At 44.1% G+C, this 22,507-nt stretch overlaps 2 protein-coding genes across 5 annotated transcripts in view; one reads left to right on the top strand and one right to left on the bottom strand.

The window, feature by feature from the left end:
• Nucleotides 1–3,648, bottom strand: part of THBS4 (thrombospondin 4) — a 39,060-nt gene extending 35,412 nt beyond the window's left edge. Inside the window, exon 1 of the mRNA XM_074166585.1 lies at nucleotides 3,561–3,648. Coding sequence (XP_074022686.1) covers nucleotides 3,561–3,648 — 88 coding nt within the window. The remainder of the gene's footprint in view (nucleotides 1–3,560) is intronic.
• Nucleotides 3,649–8,464: 4,816 nt separating this feature from the next.
• MTX3 (metaxin 3) lies at nucleotides 8,465–21,062 on the top strand. Of its 4 annotated transcripts, none has more exons than XM_074166064.1 (9): nucleotides 8,465–8,597; nucleotides 9,114–9,183; nucleotides 10,710–10,786; nucleotides 14,640–14,732; nucleotides 15,778–15,960; nucleotides 16,110–16,186; nucleotides 17,057–17,214; nucleotides 17,629–17,717; nucleotides 19,138–21,062. In XM_074166064.1, the coding sequence occupies exons 1-9, from the start codon at nucleotides 8,517–8,519 to the stop codon at nucleotides 19,246–19,248; spliced, it is 939 nt and encodes a 312-aa protein (XP_074022165.1). In that variant the 5' UTR covers nucleotides 8,465–8,516; the 3' UTR covers nucleotides 19,249–21,062. The 4 variants fall into 4 exon arrangements, with proteins under 4 accessions (XP_074022165.1, XP_074022166.1, XP_074022168.1 ...); XM_074166065.1 differs by having other exon boundaries at nucleotides 8,490–8,597; nucleotides 19,112–21,062; XM_074166067.1 differs by lacking the exon at nucleotides 17,629–17,717 and having other exon boundaries at nucleotides 8,491–8,597; nucleotides 19,138–21,057.
• The last annotated feature ends 1,445 nt before the right edge of the window (nucleotides 21,063–22,507 follow it).

Genomic DNA, 22,507 nt, shown 5'->3' on the forward strand with positions numbered 1-22,507 from the left:
GCATTTGCAGGGCGCCAATTAAAATGCTAAAAAGCCAGGTAAGCAATATGATATTCATAACCTCCTTCTCACTTCACTGACTTCTCAGAAGATACATTATATAAATAAGGCTCATCTTTCCCTTCTGGCATGGATAACAAAGAAAGACAGGCCTGACAAAAAAAAACCAACCAACCAAAAAAAAAAAACCCTGAAGGCATAGTGAAAGCTGTCTCAAATTTTTCTTTTAATTTTTTGCACAATGCATCAGCAAAGAGTAACATTATACTAGTACGTATGTCAGCTATCCCCCTTATGGCACTGAAACAACAAGATGTTCCTAAATCCATGATGTCTCCAAACTCTGTAAACTATTCCACTAGATTTCTTGATAATCTCCTATATCAACCCACTGCTATTAAAGCAGTATATATATTATATCCTTCCAATAATGTCTGATAAATGACTATGCACAGGTGATATTTAAATATATGGGTATATTTAACCATTGTATACCACTGCCACTCCATAGGCCTATCATAGCCGGGCCATATTTTCCCTCTCAGCCCAGCACAATACTCTAGAGCTGGCACCAGAGAAGAGCCCTAACACCAGGCAGACAGCAATGGCACATGAGAGCATGCTGTACCTTACCTGGATTCAAGACCTCAGTTGTACCACTAAGTTTAGTTTCCCAGGCCAAAAAATGGTGGAACTTTGCAGATGAGTCTTTTCAATGCAGCATGACCTCAAAACTGCAATCCTTGACTAAGAGCCATCCTACCAATCCAGTGTTTCCATACGCTACAAGCAGGAGGAGACTGAAGGAGCACTCAGAGAACAATGACATGGGAACACAGACCAACACACAGCCGTGTGGGAAACCCTGTTCCCTTATATTAGGTAGGGCCTGGATTTGTGCTGCTTCCATTGCTCATCCTGGAGCATCCATTCACCTAGACACTAATGTCATTTCCAAAATAGAAAAATGAAGAGATTTTTCCCTTCATCTCATTAAACCATTGAAATACAGATCATCGCTTAAGTCTGCACTTGTACTGGGTCCAAGAATCCCATGACTCTACTGAGAGTTTTCAGGACACAGTAGAAAAAGAATCAGGCCCTTGATTTGCAAGTACTTGTAATACTGTTGTCAAACAACTAAGAAACACGTATCTGAGATGGACCTCGCCAAGGGACATTTTTTTTTTCCATTCAGTTCAGATTTACAGCATCCCAGGACAACCACCGCTCACCCTGAAACCAGTGACCCAGACAGCAGAGGAAAAAGGCTGGGTATTTTATTTAGTGCACCGAGAGCAAAGCAACTGCCCAAGCAAGAGACTGAAATGCCACTCACAACTCTGTACAACAGCATTTTGCAGGAAATAATAATTCATAAAACACAGCTGAGTCTTCTCAGCCACAGCACCACAATACAGTACTTAACTCTTTGACAGCACAAAGTATAGCTATATATTTTGGCCAGTCCTTCTAGGTCTATTGGCTGGTTTTATATCAATTCCTGTGAGACTAATTAATCTCTGCTAGAGTCAAACACTTAAAAATATGGGAGAACTCTTGGTAAACTTCTGTGTAACCTTATGGAAAACATTTATTGAAGTTTTTGAAATTTGCCCATTTAAATGAATGCTCAAATTGGTTTGGTAGTTGCATTCCATAAAGCATGTTGCCTCAACCAGATCCTTCAACATAATGTTATTGAACCCTCTCTTGGGAATATCTCCACTGACCAGCATGTAGACGCAGTACGTGACCAGATCCATCCTTTAGCGAAATTACACACATGCCAGCAGAAGTGGCTAGCAGAAGAGCAATAGGGTTATGAAAACTCATTTTACATTCTTAGTAGAGTTGGCAGAGAGAGACAGCTCTTAGACCTTACACAGACAATTGCTTGTTTGGAAGGAACAAGAAGAAAAAAGATCCACAAGGATTTCAGAATTCATTTTCAGAAGAATCTCATTTTTTCTTTCCTCCCCCTGGAAAGGCAGACTTGAAAACAAATGGATAGAAAAGGACTGCTGAAGCTGAAAGACACAAGCAGCTGGTTTCAATCCCTGCAGCGAGAGCGAGGACTCAGGCATGCCTCCGAGCACAGGCGTGTGTGTGCACACCCACCGGGGCTAAACTGAGCCCACGCATGAGACAGACCAAGAATTCTCTCCCCCACCTGCTTTCTGTGGTTTTGAGAAGGGAGCTGCTTGCTGTCCTATGAAAATAATAACAAGGGATCAGCTACACCTTGAGACAGTGGCAAACTACTGTTTGGAGATCTACCCCAAAACATCAAGTCTGGCTCTTTAGATGGGAGCTAGAAGACACAACAGGAAGCCATCAGAGGAGGAGGCACAGAGGAATGAAATCAGTGGCACATCAGAGGATGGAGCTCAAAATAAAAGACTCTTTCGTTGCCTTAATTCCCCTGCCACGTCACACCAGCTTTTTGACACTCTCCAAGGTTCTCCTCCAGTCACAGCTAACCATAATAACCTCAAATTTAAACACTGCTCCACTGCTGTTCAGCACTTTTCAAGATAATTAATGATGGTTTAGACACGTGGAGTGAAACCCTACCCCCTGCAATGATTTCTTACTGACGGTAAGAAGGTGAAAATTTCACATGTTGACAGTGGGGTCTTTGACTGGCCACTACCTCTAACAAGCCAGAAGTCTGCCTCTTTTCTTTAAAATATGGCAATACCCTACTTCTCAATATGAGAATTTTCTGAAATGTTTTTACATCAAGAAGGACTTTAATAAAGGCTTTTGGAAATGCAGCTAAATTAATCTGATTGGCTCCCTTTTAGATCTGCTTCACTAAGGAATAACCGATTAAAGTGTCAAACATAATTTCGGAAGACAATGGAGAGTGTTAAAAATGCAGAGAGAACCAGGAGCAGCTCTAAGGCTCCTGGAGTGTTACCAAGTTACATTAATGCTGCACTCAGTGGCCGAGCTGGTTCCAGTCACAAGCTGCTACTGGAGAGCAATACCCCTCACTTCATGCATGCTGTAGAAGCAGCCTGACTTACTACGTGCATAGTATTGCCAAAGTAATGCTGGATTTAGAAGGTACCCGTTTTCTTATGCACTTTATGAAGTAGGGTTTTCCCGACGAGTTTTCATAGCTTAGCAATTCACTTCTCATTTACGAACACTTGCAACTCAAAAAGTGCTCTTCAGACGTTCAACACACCGACCAGCACCCATATAAAACCAGGCCACTTTTTTGCTGATTTTAGGGGGAGGTGGGGGTGGTGATTGATGGAGCAGCTACACCGCGACCTCCTCCGGTTCCCACCGCGAACCGGGGCAAACCACAGGCGGGGGCTCCCGCGGGGCAAATCACAGGTCGGGGCTCCACGACCGCTTCCCGGAGCTCCAGGTCCGTCTCCCTTCGCACCTGCGGAGCTGGCGCCTCCCCAGCCCCGCTTCCCTGCCCTCCCGGCGGAGGGGACGGGGCGCTGCAAACCCGAACCCGCCTATGAATGGAAGAGGGGCAAGAAAAGTTTGCCAGCCCAAGAGGAGCAGGGGCGGTGGGGAGGGGGTGCCCTTACCTCGGGGTGCGGGGGGGGCGGCGCGGCCAGGGCAGAGCTGCAGGGCGAGTGGCAGGAGCAACAGGGCGGCGCCGCGCTCGCACCCCATGGCGGCCGCGGGCCGGGGCGGGCAGGGCGGCGGAGGACGGCGCGCCTCTCTGCTCCGGGCCCCGCCGTTTAACGGAGGCGGCCCCCGGTGCGGGGAGGGAGGGCGGCAGGCCATTGGCCGGGGCTGCCCCGGGCCTGGGGGCGGGCGGGGGCCGCGCCGTGCCGTCGGGGGGCCGCGGCGGGGCACGGGCGAGGTGTGGGGTGGGACAGAAGGGGCCCGGGCCGGGAAGGAGCGGGGTCGGTGGGGGTGTCCGAGCCCGGGCAGAGCCGGAGATCTCGGTGAGGTCCAGCAAAAGCTGCACCTGTCGGGGGATCCCGGCTGGAGCCCTGGACACTGAAACGTGTTTAATGGCACTGAATTCAAAACGGATGGGGATGCTGTGGGCTCGGTAGGAATTTAACTCATCCCCTTTTCCTCACTGAGGAGTGTCACCAAAAGGGGCCGTGCAGATTGCAAACGGGGGAAAACTGGGTTTCTAGAGGATTCTTGACTGGCAAAGAGTGGAACGTATCATCTGCGCTTCCATTTCATTTAGAGAGCTGGGGAGCATCGGAAGGGATCCAACTGACTGGATCGAGGCTACTGAAGAAGGTTCCTTGTCTTAACAAACCATCAAACCTGGTGGCTTAACCAAAGTCAGTTTAAAAAAAAAAAAAAAAAAAAAAGAAAAAGAAAAAGAAATCTGCTTTCAACTACAACAATTTTCAGCATTGTGTGTGCCCCCAGGACATCATTATCCCATTGTTTGTCCAGAAAATTCCAGCCTCTGGGTTGCTGATGTTCAGAAAGCATGGGAGCAAGCAAGCAAGCCCCTTTGGGGCTGAGCAGCTGTGCAACCAGTTTGCTCCATGCCCACATCAAACCACGCTCTGGCCCCCACCCCCACCCTGTGCTTTCTGCTTGCAAAGGAAGGGTCTCCCACGGGACCCTGTGGCAGGCGAAGGGCTGTGAGGCGCTTCTCCTACTCAGGAGCTGACAGCACGCAGTGGGCTTCCCAACCCTCTTTGTCCTGTGCCTCATCCACACAGATGAACCACTGTCACATCAGAAGAAACCCAGGAAGCCCTGGCTGGCCCGCTCACAGCTTGCTACCCAGCACACAGCTGGAATCGCTGCAGCTGTCTGATATTATTTATGTCATAAAAGGAAGGGCAACAATAGGAGGGAAATTTTACGTTAGGTGAGCAAAGTGGTGTTGATTAATGTTCAGTTACGTCAGGCTTGGTGTATTCAGCTAACGAGCACGGCAGAGAACGGCCCCTGGGGGGGCTCATTGTATGCCAGGCAAGACACAGCAGGCTGCAGGGCTGGGGACTGCAAAGGCTCTGTCCCAGCAGCTCCAACACTGCACGGAGCACCGGAGCAGGCTCCTCTCCAACACAGGCCCGGTGGGATTCTCAGATACCTTCAGATGGCCTGTATTCACGTGCCCTTTAGTTGCCCTCCCTGCATGATGGCACGTACGCTATCTGCAGGCCGGAGGGTGCTCCCCCACATCCAGTGTGTCCCGGCTTCACTCCCGCCGTCCTTGCCCCTGCAGTGGAGACGGCAGGGTGAGGCGGTGGTGTCGGCAGGCTGGCAGAGAGCTGCAGGGTTGGAGTGAGGAAAACAGAACAGCGGGTGCAGGGCACTATGGAGCCGGGAGGAAGAGGGAGGCTGAAGGGGGGCAGAATAGGAGACAAGGACGTGGAACAAAAAAAGGAAGAAGGAAGGAATTACGGTGCCACAACCTCCCTGGGGAGAAGTCACAGTCCAAACTCGTCCCCAGCCTAAAGGACGGAGACAGCACAGATGCTGGGGAGGCCAATTCATGGGCATAGAGCAGCGCTGGTGTTGCTCTACTATCTAATAAGCAGAAGCCCTTCATCACCAAAGAGCATTCTTTGAACACACAGACTTAAATGCCCGACACAAAAGTATCATGGTCTGCAAAATCTTCACAGTTCCATATTATTCAGTGACTATAGCAGGTTTTAAAAAAAAAGAATAAAAGGATAATAAAGTTTTGCTTTCACCTATCTGAAGGAACACCATCAATTATTTGCAACCTTTTATTATGTAAATGATGTGAGTTTATCAAAAGATACCAAGTGTTTTCTTGAAAAAGTCCCTTATCTGTCAAAAATATTTATTAAATAATGTTAATTACCATTTTCCACTTCTGCTTTAACTACAGAGGAGTCTCTTGCACTGATGCTGGTGGACCCCATGGGAGAAGGATCTTGCTTGTAGCGTTATATACCAGTTAGTGTTAAATTTGTGAGGGCCATATTCAGTTCTTGCTCTACATCTGCTTATTCTTCCCGCTTATTCACCAAGAATGCACGTGGAAGAAATATTGGCAAACAGACTGTGCTGCACAATACAATATAGCAGAAGGGATCCAGTCCACAATGTATACAAACAAGAAGCCTAAGTCCGTGTTAGGTGAACTCAGCCAGTACATGTAAAGGTTACTGCAAATTTTCCAGTTTTCGTTTCTGTGCTGAGTTTTATTATTGGAGTATGTTACAGACTGAAGGGGATTTTGTGCTCAAGCACAACCTTCTTTAAGGGATTTTCACAAATTATAATGTTTATCTGCTGTCTGGAAGGGGCTATTTGACCTTCTAATTGTCATTGTCAGTAAAAAAAATGGAATACCAGCTATTGCCTTTTCACTCTTGTGTATCCTCTGAAGCACAAACTCCAGCTTAACTTACTTGAGGTTAATGTCTTGGATAAGAATCAAAACATGATTATTGGACATTGTGTTTTCAAGAAATTTTCATAAAGCCAGTATCATTTTGTAAGGAAGTGTCCTACAGAAATATAAGACTTTAATTTTTTATATGGGATCTGCAAGTAAACCTCAACCATTGAAATAATTTTTCTGCTTGCCTTACATAAATCAAGAAAATTCTAAGCATGCAGAATACAGAGAAGCTGCCAACATTATGTATTTTGCTTTACAGAAGTGTCCGTAATTGGTCAAATTCCAAGTAATGGGGTAGGGGAAGTAGATTCATGATCCTAAATTCAGCTTTCATATTTTGCTCCTAATATGCATCGGAGACTCGCTGTTATGCAATTATGTGGATGATTAAAAATAAGGATTCATGTGCAATTAAGACACAGAAGTATTAATGCAAGTGAAGTATCAGCTCTAACCCACATCCTCCCATATTAATGTTGATACTTCTGGGTTTGATCCTGCCACATGTTCATAAAAATTTTGTAGAACGTAAGGTTTCAAACCCAGGTTTCAGAAGTTTTGCTTTTTCAGAAACACAAATCGAAGCCCCGGGTTTTCAAGTCAAGGCATATATCCATTCTCAATGCACCTATTTACTTTGCATTTACACTAATAGGAATTCCACTCAGGCAACCAAGAGGAAAAAGTTCCTGAAGAGCTTTTGGGTGGGGGAGGGAAGATGCAGGTTGCCTTTTTTTCCATCTTTGCTTGTGGCTCCACAACAGAACAGAGATGAATTGGGCCCTAAGGCAATGCAAAGAAAGTCTACTCTCTTATTTACCTCCTAAGCTTTCTTGCAGCCTTAAGAACAGCCATAAGCTGGCTCATCCTCCTTATAGAAACAGATGTTTAAGGTGACAGCTGTTAAGAGCTACCCTTGCCTCCAGAGCTTGCACATCTCAGCGAGGTGATCACACAGTGAACAGGCCAAAGTACCTGGACAGACTGACTAGAAGGTAGCTAGTCCTTGCAGGGAGGAAAAGAGGAGAAAAGTGCCCTTAGAAATATGTAACTTACGTACCTTATTCCAGGGATAAATGTAATATAGCCATTAAAAAAAAAACAAAACCAAAAACAAACCAACAATTTTCTCCTACTGTTAACATTGCCAGTGTTGTGTTTTTCAGAGGAAAAAAAAAAAGATACGTTTCTTCTTCCATGTTCCTCCGAAACTGGAGAAGAATGATCTCAGATCGGTGTCATAGATTTTTAGCATGACACTTTCTGCCACAAATTTCATGCAGACCTGAAACCACGGGGGAAGGGAGGGGGGTAGAAGGAGGGGACGGGGGAGGACAGATGGAGCTTTGCCGTTCCCTTCTGGTCTCTTTATGCACAGACCTGAATAAAGGTAGTCAGTGCAGGTTGTTTTGGGAAGGGGGGTGACGGGGGAGGGGGTATCTGGTTTGGTTTTTTTTTGTTTTTTTTTTTTTTTTAAGTCAGCATGTGATATTTTTCCTTGTGTGGGAATGATGGAAACATTTTACTTAACTTACTATTTAGCTGTGCTCTGGCACGCCTGCACGAACGCTGAAATGAAACAGCTGACAACCTGATGCCTCTAAAGGTCCACAGTAAAAAAACTAAAAAAAACAAAAAACAAAACAAAACAAAACAAAAACAAACAAAAAAAAAAACCCAACCACACCGAACGGGCGGGTTATCATTATAACCTGGTCAGAACCGGTACCCTATGATCAGAGTGCCTTATTTTTTAAAGCCAAATATGCTGACGACTGCTCCCCACCTGGGATCGAAAGCCGCATTTTTTTTGCTCCTGTGGAAAAGCACAGCTCCGTGTGTAACAAGGGTGCCCAGGGGGCTGGGGTTCAGCCATGCGGCAGCATAAGCCGCCCTGTTTCACCAGGAAGGTGGAACACCCACCTCAGGGCGGGCGGCCTTGCCTCACCGGGCAGCGGCTTCGCGCCCTTTTCCCTCAGCGACGCCTCGCCCCTGGGCAACCCGGGCAGCGGATCCGCGGGAGGGCAGGACACCCTTACATGGGCGCGGGGGACGGCACCGGCCCCTCCCGCCGCCTTCTCCCTTCCCGAGGGACGGCCGGCGGTGCTCGGGCGCCGCCATGCGAGGGTAGCAGCGCCGCGCTTCCCGGGCCGGCGCGTGAACGGCGGACAAGATGGCGGCTCCCATGGAGCTGAGCTGCTGGGGAGGCGATTGGGGGCTGCCCTCCCTGCACCCGGAGTCTCTAACCGTCATGGTAACGGCCGGCGGCTGCCACCCGCCCCAGGAGGGAGGGAGGGAGGGAGGAAAAGCTCTCCGGGGTTTGCCTTGCTCTTCCCCGCGGGCGAGGCGGCGCCGCTGAGGGGCGCGCCCGCCCTTGTCGCCCTGAGGCGTTGGGCCGGTACCGGGTGAGGGGCCCGCCGCCGCCGCGCTGGGCCGGGGGTGCGAGGCGGCGGCCCCCCGGCTCTTTTCCTCACGGGGAGCCGCTTGGCCGCGGTGTCGGGCGTCCCTCCCTGGCCCCCGGAGCCGCGGGGATGGCCGCTGCCCTTGCTGAGGGCGTCGAGCCTTCCGGGGCCTCGGCCTTTGGCAGGCGGCTTGTCCTAGAAACGCATCAGGGCACTGAAGACGGACTAAAAGCAAATGCGCTGGCAGGCGCATTTGCTTTTAGTCGGTCTTCAGTGTCCGAAGCTGTATAAAACAACTTTTAAGGTGCTGTCTTAGGCTTTTCTTGCACATGGTGACTGCATTTCTTTCCCCACAATCTTTATTGCAGGCTTATGCCAAATTTTCTGGTGCTCCCCTGACAGTGAATACTATAAGTAATTCTTGGAGAGCTCCGAAAGGTACCATCTTCGCATTTTTTTTTCAGTCTTGTAATCATACCGGGGTCCAGTTTTTGCATTTGCGTTGGTTTTGTGCTCATGAGTGTAACCCACCACCGTGAAGGCTGCCTGCTTTCACGATATGTCAATAAATGACTTTACAGGATCAAGGGTGATGAATTTGTGGGGGTAAAATAATGGAAGATGTAAATAAAGTGCCTCAAAGAACACGTTATTAAAACGTGTACGGGTGAAACAGCAGACAGTCAACAAAGCTGTGGTGCCAAGTGTTTCTGTCAGGCAGTCTAAACTGATGGTGGAGTGAAAGCAAATTTTTAAGCTTTTTGCACTTTGCATATGTATAATGGTAGGAACTAGACTCATGTATGGAAATGGTGTTTTTTAATTCTCTGTGATTTAATGGGCTGGCACAGTTTGAAGTGGAATGTGAGCTTGGAGAGTGTAGCTTGGACCAGCTGGGATGTTTAGTACTGGGCTGAGTTAGAGGTTGACTAACAACCAGTTGCCAGAGAAGCTGAGTATAAGGTATCAGACTTTTTCATGTTGGATACTTCTAATCATTGCTTATTTGTTTGCTCAGCATTTAAGTTATTGTCTTGGTGTATTCCAGAGAGGTAAAATCACCGCAGCGTTAAAGTACTCTGTCATTTACACTTACCACATCATCAGTTTAGGCATTATTGTGTCCATGCAAGAAGTTGTGCCTTTGATTCTTGCTTTTCAGTGTATTGTTTTCTCTTAGTAGAAAATACCAAGAACTAGCTGGGTGTACTTGCCAAAAGTTCAGTGGCTTTCTTCACAGCCAAAATACATAAAATCCATTAAAAAAGAATCCAAATAGTAAGTGTTGCTGATAGTCTAACATGACTGCGCTGCTAAATACTATTAAAGTATCAACTATGTGTGGCAATTATGTTGCAAAGGGGCTATAAGATAGTCCTTTACAGAGATTTTACACTCTACGGTGTTTGATATAAAAATCTGATTAGTAAAGGCTGATCAGTAAGCTTCTGGAAGAAGGGAAACACTTTGTTCTGCAATAGTTCATGGTTATACAGTGGTGGCTTGGGCAGTAGTTGTAGCAAGGCTGGAGAAAACAGGTGGTTAAAATGGATTTGGAGCGGAAGGGCAGGGGAAAAACTGGAGTAGAAGGAAGGAGAGGCCCAGAGGTGAATGAGCTGAGAGGGCAGCTGGACTGGGTTGGAATTGTTGTTTTAAGATGAATGTCTGAAATCCAGTGGCCTGGTTCTCAAAGTACCATAAATCTAGCGGAAGACATTGGCTTCAGTCTGATTTGATGTGGGCCCCTTTTTATGTATTGTTGTTAGTGAAGGCCACAATACATTAAATGTATTTGTGACCTTGATGGAACTCGCCTGCTATGTAAAGCATCCTTTACGCATACATATTTGGAAGATCAGAGCATGCTATGGAGAAAAGAAAAGTAGATGAAGTGACTGATTGCTTTCTAGTTGTGTTAGAACTCATCCATATACATTGTTGACTATATTATTTATGCCTTCTAGGAGATGTGCCGGTCCTGATATCAGAAGACATTGTTATTTCTCAGCCAGCAAAAATATTAAACTTCTTAAGAAAGCAGGTAGGTCTCTTTCCTAAGATTTGTTTTCCCTGCCTTGTAGTGATTCTACACGTCCCCTTTATGCATTGATAGAGGCTTCTGAAAACCTGGAACTGAGTTTAGACCTAGAGCTTTCCTGTTTTTCATACATGCATGAGACTTGCAAAATGCTGGATAGCAGATTGCTGTTTGAAAGTTTAATTGTTAGTTATGTGAAAGATTTAAAAATAGCCAGGAGAAAACTGTTCATTGAGAAGGACAACAAACTGGCCTTAATTGAGCAGTTTCTCACTGAGCACCCTGCTCTTAATCATAACACTTTTATCAATGTTATGTTATGGCTTTGCAGACCTCAGATATCACAGTTCGGGACATGTGATTTTACCTGCTTAAGCAGGTAATCGTCTCCGAGTGCCCTTTTTTTTTTAAGGATAATACATACAGCATTGTTTTTAATCTATGTAGTTTTTCTATAGCTTGTAGCGTAAAAATGTCTGCAAGCATTTATTGATGCACATGATGTTATTGTGTTGCCAACTCTACTTGCCTTTTGCAGATCTCTTAGCATTTTATTCACAAAGAATAAAGCTATGATTTCTTTTCACAAATTACAAAGATGTCTAATAAAGCATGGCAGCATCTTTTTATTTCTAAGATGGTCCTCCAGCCCACTGTTTTGCCTTTACATTAGCAATTCAGGTTCTGCCTAGTCAAGAAGATTATCAGATGAATGCCATGTTAGTGAAACTTTAAATCTTTGGGGAGAGAAAAACAGAATCTGAAAACTGTGCATTTGAGATGAGATTTTAGAGAGTTCTTTTAAAATTCAGAAGTTTCATAGCCATTTGAATACCAAAGATCCCTTAATGTTGGAAAAGAAAACCCTCTTTAAGTTAAAGTATAACTCAAGTGTAAAGTATATAGTATAATGAGGAAAGGAGCCGTGCTGGAGCTTGTCCTTGCCAGCAAGGAGGGGCTGGTGAGGAGTGTGAAGTTCAAGGGTAGCCTCGGCTGCAGCGACCAAGAAATGGTAGAATTCAAGATTGATAGGGCAGCGAGGAGGGTGTGCAGCAAGCTACCTGAACTTCAGAAGAGCAGACTTTGGTCTCCTGAGAGATCTGATTGGCAGGGTAGTCTGGGAGAAAAAACTGGAGGGGAGAGGGGCCCAAGAAAGCTGGTTGGCATTCAAGGATCACTTCCTCCAAGCTCAGGAGAGGTGCATTCCAAAAAAGAAGTCAGGCAAAATAGCCAGCAGGCCTGCGTGGATGAACAAGGAACTGCTGGACAAGCTCAGGACCCAAAAGGAGGCCTATAGAGGGTGGAAGCAGGGACGGGTAGAATGCCCAGAATATAAAGAAACTGTCCGAGTGGCCAGGAACCAGATCAGGCAAGCGAAAGCCCAGGCAGAACTACATCTAGCCAGGGACATAAAAAACAATAAGAAAAACTTCTACAGATATGTCAGGGATAAAGGCAAGACTAGGGAAGTTGTGGGCCCTCTCCGGAAGGAAATGGGAGACCTGGCCTCCCAGGATATGGTTAAGGCTGAGCTACTGAACAACTTTTTTGCCTCAGTCTTCACTGGCAAGGGCTCTTACCACACTGCCCAAGTCACGGAAGGCAAAAACAGAGGGCTCTGCGAATGAAGAACTGCCCACAGTAGGAGAAGATCAGGTTTGAGACCTCTTAAGGAACCTGAAGGTGCATAAGTCCACAGGACCTGACGAAATCCATCCACGGGTCCTGAGGGAGCTGGCAGATGAAGTTGCTAAACCACTTTCCATCGTATGTGAGAAATCATGGCAATCTGGTGAAGTTCCCGCTGACTGGAAAAAGGGGAACATAACCCCAATATTCAAAAAAGGAAAAAAGGAAGACCCAGGGAACTATAGGCCAGTCAGCCTCACCTCTGTGCCTGGCAAGATCATGGAGCAGATCCTCCTGGAATCTCTGCTAAGACACATGGAAAATAATGAGGTGGTTGGAGACAGCCAACATGGTTTCACCAAGGGCAAATCGTGCCTGACAAATTTGGTGGCCTTTTACGATACTGCCACAGGCTTGGTGGACAAGGGCAGAGCAACAGACGTCATCTACCTGGACTTATGCAAAGCGTTTGACACTGTCCCGCACGACATCCAGTTCTCAAAATTGGAACGTCATGGGTTTGATGGATGGACCACTTGGTGGATAAGGAACTGGCTGAATGGCCTCACTCAAAGGGTTGTGTCAATGGTTCAATGTCCAGTTGGTGGCCAGTGACGAGTGGAGTTCCTCAGGGGTCGGTACTGGGACCAGTGCTGTTCAACATCTTTGTCAGGGACATGGACAGTGGGATAGAGTGCACCCTCAGCAAGTTTGCCGACGACACCAAGCTCGGTGGCGCGGTCAACACACTGGAGGGAAGGGATGCCATCCAGAGGGACCTGGACAGGCTTGAGAGGTGGGCTCGTGCAAACCGCATGAAGTTCAACCAAGCCAAGTGTAGGGTCCTGCACCTGGGATGTGGCAATCCCAGGCACAAATACAGGTTGGGCGGAGAATGGCTAGAGAGCAGCCCTGAGGAGAAGGACTTGGGGGTGTTGGTGGATGAGAAGCTCAACACGAGCCGGCAATGTGCCCAGAAAGCCAACCACATCCTGGGCTGCATCAAGAGAAGTGCGGCCAGCAGGTCGCGGGAGGTGATTCTACCCCTCTACTCTGCTCTGTTGAGACCCTACCTGGAATACTGTGTCCAGCTTTGGAGTCCTCAACACAGGAAGGACATGGACCTGTTGGAGCAGGTCCAGCGGAGGGCCACGAAGATGATCAGAGGGCTGGAGCACCTCTCCTATGAGGAGAGACTGAGAGCTGGGGTTGTTCAGCCTGGAGAAGAGAGGGTCTGGGGAGACGTCATAACAACCTTCCAATATCTGAAGGGAGCCTACAGGAGAGCTGGAGAGGGACTCTTTGTCAGGAAGTGTAGTGACAGGACAAGGGGTAACGGTTTTAAATTGGAAGAGGGGAGATTTAGATTAGATATTAGGAAGAAATTCTTTACTGTGAGGGTGGTGAGGCACTGGAACAGGTTGCCCAGGGAGGTTGTGGATGCCCCATCCCTGGAAGTGTTTAAGGCCAGGCTGGATGGGGCTTTGAGCAACCTGGTCTAGTGGAGGTGTCCCTGCCCATGGCAGGGAGGTTGGAACTCGATGATCTTTAAGGTCCCTTCCAACTCTAACCATTCTATGATTCTATGAATAATACGCTTTCTTTTCAGATATCTAGGGTCAGCACTGACTTTTTGTTTCTAAATTCATAAAGCAAATCTCCCCTCCCCCCAAAAAAACAAACCACATATCAGCCTTGTTAATGTACCTTAAAAGGGTACAGTGTCAGAATTAAAAGCTTGGTCAGCTGTAAGTGCATTAATTTGGCTGTGCATTTGCTCCCTTATACTGGTAGCATACAGTTTCTAAACTTTTAGAATGGTAATTAAAAGCAAAAGATGGAAATGCTTGCCTTTCTTTTATGTTTACACCAGGTTAAGTGCCAGATGGAGGCTTGCTAGAAATTTGGTACATCCCTAAATACTGAAAAATTGCCTCTGTATCACTGGGCAGTTGCTTGGAAAGCAATGAGAAGGAGACACAAGTTATTTTGGGCATAGGGGAAGCCCAGAAATCTGAGAATGGGAAAGTGGAAAAGGGAAATGCTAAGAGGTTTGACGTAGCTGTCTTGAAGGACTAAATTCTAGTGAGTGCATGCTTTCTGTCCCAAAAATGCTGTTACATTTACTAGCTTGATAGCTGTTAAGTTTGAAGCAACTGGATTGTCTTTTTGGGAAGTTCTGTGTAATACTATTTGTAGTATTTTTTTTTTTTTTTTAAATTTATAGAAATATAATGCTGATTATGAATTGTCTGCAAAACAAGGAGCTGATACACTGGCATATATTGCACTGCTTGAAGAGAAGCTGCTTCCTGCTCTGGTAAGTATTGAGAAATACCTTATAATGGTCAGAATTTTTGGAAGTGAATGCTGCAGGAGGCGCCCAGTGGGAGAGACTTTAAAGTCTCTCAGCCATAGACCTGGCTTGAATGTATTTGCTTTTTTAGTCCAATTTTGGAAATACTGCCTAGGAACTTTAGAAAATGAAAGAAGTGTGTGTTTGTGGGGTGTGAAGTAATAATAATAATTTATGAAAGACATTTTAAAAGGTCACCTAGGGATGTTTTTTTTTCTTTTAGATGCTTTTTGGGAAACAGTATCCTGAAAACAGCTTATTGCAGCCGTTTTTTGTTTCATTTGATTATTTTGAAAAAGCTTGGAGTAAGATGTGGTATGTCTGATATGTGGTGCACAACTGTGGAAGCCTTTTGAACTGTTCAGTTAGAACTTTTGAGAAATTAAAATACCCATCAGTAGTTTCATTTTTCATTTCTAAATAACATGTAGCCCCATGCCCTCACCAATTTAGTGTAAGTACATTACAGCTATAAAAATCCCCAGACATTGGATCTCTTGAATGACTTTAGCTTCAGTTTGTACAGGAAAAAATATTCTGACCAGATGCTACCATAGGCTAGCCTCTTCATCTGGCCCGCAGGGTTTCGCATTCATCATTTCATAATATATTTTAAGATTTATACAAAATTAAAAAAAAATTCTATAAAGGTCAAACCTGATCCTGTATGTCTCCAACTTTTTTTTGTAATGTATTTTCTATGTACAGTGTGTGTGTGCATATATATACACATACATAAACATGAGTGTGTATGTAATTTTATACATGTGTATATAGGTCTGTGTATTATACTTGTTGGTTTTTTTTAGGTGGAGGGTAGCTATTGCCTTAATTATATACTCCTACACTCAAAGGATTAGTATAATTCTTTCTGGAGCCTCATTGCCTTAAATTATAGTAATTCCCAGTGCTTGTGCTTCTCTGACAGAGATCTTGCACATAAAAATTTTAAGAGATGTCTACTATTTTTGCTTAAATTCTAGTCATATTTTTCCTTGTGTTGATACAGCTGCATACTTTCTGGGTTGAGGCTGAAAATTACTGCAGTGTGACAAAGCCATGGTTTGCCTCAAGGATTGCCTTCCCACTGAGGTTTTATCTGCCTGGAAAGATGTCCAGGGAAGCGCTGAACAGGATCTTGCTGACCAGGGGAGGGCCTCCACTCTACAGTCTGACTGAAGTGGAAGCACAGGTGTGTGTTGTGTAGTAAAGAATTTCTAAGTTGGTGCTGTCAAAGACAAGAAGTGAAACACAGTCTAGCACAGCATCAAATGATGAACGATGCTGTGCATGTTAGCCTTGCCACACGTAGGGCTCTTAGACAGTCTTGTGTCTCATCAGATATACAGGGATGCCAAGGAGTGCCTAAATCTCCTGTCGAAGAGATTGGGGACTTCCCAGTTTTTCTTTGGACATACGTGAGTGTAATTTTTTTTTTTTTAATGACTAATGAAACAGGTACCACATGACTCTCTGAACACAAACTTTTTAACTTTTTTTTTTTTTTTTTTTAAGCTGCCAGAATGTTAAAAGTGCTGCATGGTATTTTCATGTCTCTCATTCTGCTTTTCAGATAAATCTGAATGAGCAAACAGGGCACAAGATCTTTGAACTAAGGCAATGTGGTGTCTCCCTTCTCATGTATTTTTCCACAGAGAGGCAGATGCTGCCTACAGCTTCTAAGAAAATGTGGGGTGCTTCATGAGTTAGTGTAGCATTAAGAATGCTTTTCTAGCCACTGAATGTCACCTCCTGTGGTTGTATGTAGAAAAAATGCTTTTAGCCTGAGGTGTTACCACTGCCTGCATGGAAGGAGGGTATAGCTCCAGGAACACTCCTCTTCCTGTGGTGTGTGCACAGAGCAGGAAGCAGGTCTTGCCAACAACATAATGCCAACAGATCCTAAAAAGGATGATCTGTTGCTCCAGCCACTGAAGTTGGACCACTGCATGAGAGAGGATCCTAGTCCCCTGGCATACAGCTTGGCTTTTGTGGTGCCAGAAATGTGTTTTACGGTGGCTTGTTTGTCAGTGTATGTGACAGCGTGACTGGATTTTAGTGCCATTAGTTGCTGTTTCAGCTTGGCCTCATGTCTCTGGTTTAGAGGTGCTGAAATCAGTAGATAGCTTGTACAAAGCATTTACCAGATTGATATGAAAAGGTGGAATGCCAGAAGAGCTGTGTTCTGTCCTGGGTTGTATTTGACATACACAGAAAACGGTTACGTTGTGGGTGTCTTAATGTCTTACTTCAGTCACTTTGGTATTTTTTTTTGTCACTCTTTTCAGGCCTACCACCTTGGATGCCTTTGTGTTTGGTTTCCTTGCACCGATTTATAAAGTGTGCTTCCCCAGAGTACAATTACAAGAGCATTTGAAACAGCTTCCCAATCTGTGTAGATTCTGTGATGATATTTTAACTTGCTACTTCAGGTTAACTGTCTCAGGTAAGCTGTATTTCTTTTCCCCTTTTTGTCATGTGTAGCCTTGTTTGAATTAGAACTCCAGGATTCCGTCTGTGAGCCAAGGCAGAATTAGATTTTATGTAGTTTATGGTAGAGATTTTGTGGGGAAATTAAGTAGAGAAATTTCCACAGTTGTGCAGAAAGGATTGAAAATTAAAAGCAAGTGTTAATACTCAATTTTAGACTGTCAATCATTGGCAAAACACACCTGTATCTGTGATATGGCTCATGCTTAGCACTCCTGTTTTTCTCACATGGAATGGCTTTTCCACTGAAATTTTTCTGAGGATAAAAATACTGCATGAACTTTCTCTCCGGTGTGGGTTTATTTTTTGGGGGTTTAAAAGCTTTCGTAAATACCCTTTCACTCTTCATCTTTCTGCCTTCACTCTCCAGGCCATTCTCCAGCTGGACAGGATACAGCAGATGCTAATCTGCAGAAACTCACACAGCTTGTAAATAAGGAATCCAACTTGATTGAAAAGGTTACTTTTGCTTCAGTCTGTAATTTTCCTGCTTCGTTGTGGTTACTTGTTCACAGATATTCTTGCATGGCAACTGCAACCATACAGTGGACATTTCATTTTAATTGCTTCTCTTCTAGTGGGTTACTTTGTGTAGAGAGGAGGGAGGAATATTAGTCATTTGAAAGGAATAACTAATGGAGTCTTGTACTTAAAAAGTATTTTTGTTTACCATCAAAAGAACATTGTCTTGACAGTGTGCATACAAACAAAAGAAGGGTATCTTTCTGCAAGTGTACATTCCAGCAGAGGAACATGCAAATGTATTGATCAAAACTCAGAAATGGTCCTCCAAGTTACTGCCCATCACCAGCTCTCCTTGCTCCCAGATGAATGCTGTAGTCACTAACCTACAGTCACTCCTTGTCCTCTTTGTTCGACTTCTAGCTTTTATTTCTTTATACTTGTTTCTAAGGCAACATATCAAAAGCTATAAAACTTATGTGAAAAATACTTGTGAAGAATTAGTCTTCTGATGCAGGCAGAATGCTTTAACTAGAAGGATAGAAAGCATTTCTTCCTGAAAAAGATCAGTGTATGATATAGATCATTAACTCTGATCAGTTTCTGTAGCATTAGGTATTGACTGTATCTCCTTTTTGTGGTATTGAAGCCTGGCTGTGGAAGTTTTAAAGAATGGGTTACATAGACATTTGTCAGGCATGGTTTAGGTAAAGCTGATCCTACCTTGAGGGAATGGGATGGACTAGACAACCTCTGAAGATCTCCACTGTGCTGTCTTCTGTGATTCTGTTTATTCTGTAGTAACTAGACTCTTTTTGATACCACATTAGGCACAGGGCATTAGATTGATTTCCTATGAAAATGTAAAATCTTTATATTTAGAGATTGATTTTAACCTGTCTTTGAAAAGGTTTCATCACAAGTTCTTTATTAAATACTTTCCGAAATCTGAAAACTAATCTAAATTTGTGCAGTGCCTCCAGAACATTTCTGATTTGAAAAAGATTTGTTCTTTCAAGCTGCTGAACATGCAAAAGCATCCATTGATGTTGGCAGTTTGACTTTTGATCTGCTTTCTAGCTGCACTTGGCTGCTGCACAGAATTGAAACTTTGACCTCTTAGACAAAGGTAGCAATATTGCTTTCTTCAGTAGTCTTGCTGAAATGATTTGAGCAGAAGCACACCTATTTGCCCTGGGTTTGATGCACCCTATGCTAATGGAATGAATAGCAGCTCTAACCCAAGCATTTATTTGGGAGTGGAAAGGAACCAAGGCATCAGTTTTGGCTGTGCCTGAAGTAACAGGGTGAAAAATACCCCAAACCAGCATTAAGGATGGCAGCCCTGACAAATAGACTAACTGTATAATCTATATTCTACTGTTTGCCAGATCCGGCTCTCATTATTTCTCTGCAGATGGACGACAACCTTCGTAAGAGTCCTCAGCATCCCCCTCGAAAGCTAACAACCCTCAAGTTGGCTGCAGGTGGAGAAGAAAGCAGTCCATTGAATCGTTTGTCACCTTGACAGCTTTTGTTGCCCATATACATCTGTTTGCCTTCAACTCTTCTGAGCGCCACAGTACATTTTTTCACATGAATGTTGTTTTGCAAGGGAAGAATCTGCTAATGGGTACAACTAGGGAAGAAATATAGCTTTACAATCTCCTATCTACCTGTTCTTTTAAGAAATTGCATAGTTCAGGCTGACCACACACTAAGCTGAGGCTAAAGTAAACAAGAGGCTTATTCTTGCAGATGTTAAAGTGATTTTGTACAGCATATTTTTGCTTTTAGCCTAGGAGAAGTGTTGACCAAAAGTTAAAATTCCGCTTACGGAATGTTCACTGTTACTTTATTTTGTGGCTTTGGTTTTACTGTAATCATGTTACTGTATGTGAGTGGGTATACTCTTGTATCTGTCTGAAAATTACAAAGTCCAGCTGTAAAATCGGTGAAAAGACTGGGGGAAAAAAAAATAGAATGTTGGCTTTCATGGCAGCTGAGAAATGAAAAGCAGTGAGAGGAAGTTAAATAATTTTTTATTGTACTTTCATGAACACTCTTGGGTCTTGTGTTTTAAGATTGTTTGTATTGTTGAAAACTTGTCATGTTATTCTTTGAAGGGGATCATTGAAAAGCATGTGCACTGTGGGAAGTACAACGATGTACAAAGGTAACGTTTCAGAGGTACCTGGTATTAGACCTGCGTGGAACAAGCTTAATCTGTGCACAGCTTAATACTACATGCTGCAAAACTCTTAAGTCAAAATCACAGAGGACTGATTGTGAGACGGAGAGATTTGATTAGCTCCTGTCAGACAAGAGACTTGACTAGCAAACATATTGCGACTCTGGATTGAAAAGAGCTGGTTAGGGCTTTATAAGAAAGCTGATGGAGGCTTTTAAATTTGTCACAGATGCCTTTGAATTAATTTTGTCTCATTTTTTTTACAAGCACTACAGTTAATTCAAAAACTAAAATAAAAACCATCCAAATTTTTATTGTTTGACAGTCTAGTTCAGAGTTCTTTTATCTCTGCAAACTGTAATACATTGCAGTGCGTTTCTTCTGTTTAATTAAGGAACTTAGGTCTCATTATGTTTTCTCTTAGCAGCAGCCTTGCCAGTTCTAGAGACCCAGGCAATTCCATGAGAAGAGAGATGCTGTAATTCTCTACTGGCAGTGTACTGGCAGGTGTTTCGTGAGTGGATGGAAGAGGTCTAGTCAAAGAGATTGGCCAAAATGGCAGTGCTTGGGATACGGAATTCTGATACCTGTATGTATGGGATGACTGTTCTGAGTTTTTTTTTCCTTTTTCTGGCCAAATTGAAATAATCTTTCAGCTTCCCTTCAACTGCTAGTCATGTTTGAGATATATAAATAAATTATTTCCTATTTATAAAGACAAGACTGTAGATTGTGTACATACTGTACTTTCAGACTCGATACATAAGGAATGTAATATCTTTAACATTTCTTAATTGTAATTGAAATGTTGGGTTTCTAATGAGCACTTTAATGGTTAAGCTTCATGCTCCTACTAGAGTATTTGTTTCGGTGATTTGAAATTAATCTAGCTCATACTCATGATAATTGTATAAACCGACAGTCCACTATATGTAAAAGGAAGTCTAGCATTTAAAATTTTTTTACTGCCTGTATCTTGACAAGGTTTAAATGAGGTCAAGTGACACGGCTTTTTAAAGTCTTTAATTTATAAACATGGCTATGGACAATATGCCTTAGCTCGTTGCTTTTGTGAATATGTACACTCAATCTTTAAAATATCTTTGTAAAAAGGTCATTGTTCCAAGATTAAAATTTTGGATTTTTAGTGGAGTTTTGGTAGTGTCGTTTATGGAAATTATGTCAGGTTTTTTGACCTTTTTTCTTTTTCCTTGTGAAAAGGTTTATCTTGTCCATAAAAAAACAAAAAACAAAAAACAAAACCAAGAAAAGAAAATGAAAAACTGCTGAGTGCAAGACCAAGAAATTGGAATAATTTAGCATATCTGTGAGGTCAGATTTTAAATTTTAATCACAGCATTTCAGCACCAATCCTTTCTTTCAACACAACTGCATTTGGGAAGGGGGGAATGGGGAAGCACAGCTTTTCTAATCTTACGAAATGTGAGCTGTGTGACAGCAAAACTTGGGCAAGGCAATGCCCAAGTAACTTCATTCAGTGGATGGCAGATGACAGCAGGGCTAGAGATCACAGCAAACACCATCCCAGACAACCAGTGAGGTTGCACAGTTGTGCACTTTCTTCCTTTTTTCACTTTTTACCTAGGTGAATTCAAAACCAAACTCCTAAGTGGGAAGTGTCATCTGGCCTGACAACTCAGACTTGCCCATTATTTTACTTGCACATTTTGTGTGCCTGAGTTTTGAAGCTGAGCAATTAGTGCTGTCCACGGTGGGGTGGGTTTGAGTAAGCGTAGCTACCTGCCTCTGAGGTAGTCAAAGCTCCTTCTCTGGCTAGTGGAGGAGGGTGGGATCTAGGTGCAATGCATCTCAGATACCTAAATTTGCGAAGTGAATCAAGTCCTGAAAATGTGCCTGCCTGCTGAATGTGAAGGAATCCTCACGTCCCTGTCTCTGCTGCAGAGTGAGCACTGCTGCAGTGGTTGGCTTCTCCTCCAGCGCCGGAGGTTGCGGGTGGTCCACAAAGACAAGGGGCCAGCCCTTCTGGCCAAGAAGCAGTGGTGGGGCCATGAGACGGTTGTGTGCAGCCTGGTTCCTGCGCAGAGCAGCTGGTGCTGCTCTGCAGTCTCGACGTCTGGGCAGCTGGTGGGCCTCCTCCTCCTCCCTGCTTTCCCTTTGGAAGGTGGTGGCCGGGAACAGAGCAACTCATCCAGCCTGCCACCATGTCCCTCGTAGAGGAAGCTGCCAATTGTAAGTGGGGTGAACCACTCCACCAGGTTGCAAATTTAACACCCCTGCTCCCAGGCAATCTCACGGTAAAAGCATATCTGCAGGTACTTTTAAGGCTATTCTGTGCCTTTCAGCTGGTTATAGGAATGTGTATATTCCTGAAGAAATAAGATGAAAAATGTTATGAATGTATTGCTACAAATACGGTCTACTTAACATTTCCAAGATAGCTTTAAAAATGTTTTTTTCCCCTCTCTGAAAATGTTGTTACATTAGGCTTTTATATACACTTATGCATTGGCAAAGTCACATCACTTCTGCTAATGTAGCTTAGCACTCCATTAAGGAAGAACACCCAATTGTATTTGATTCACAGTTAAAATGTTCTCCAGACCCACTCGAGTAT

Source organism: Numenius arquata, chromosome Z, assembly GCF_964106895.1.
Source record: "Numenius arquata chromosome Z, bNumArq3.hap1.1, whole genome shotgun sequence".
In the NCBI taxonomy this organism is placed as follows: domain Eukaryota; kingdom Metazoa; phylum Chordata; class Aves; order Charadriiformes; family Scolopacidae; genus Numenius; species Numenius arquata.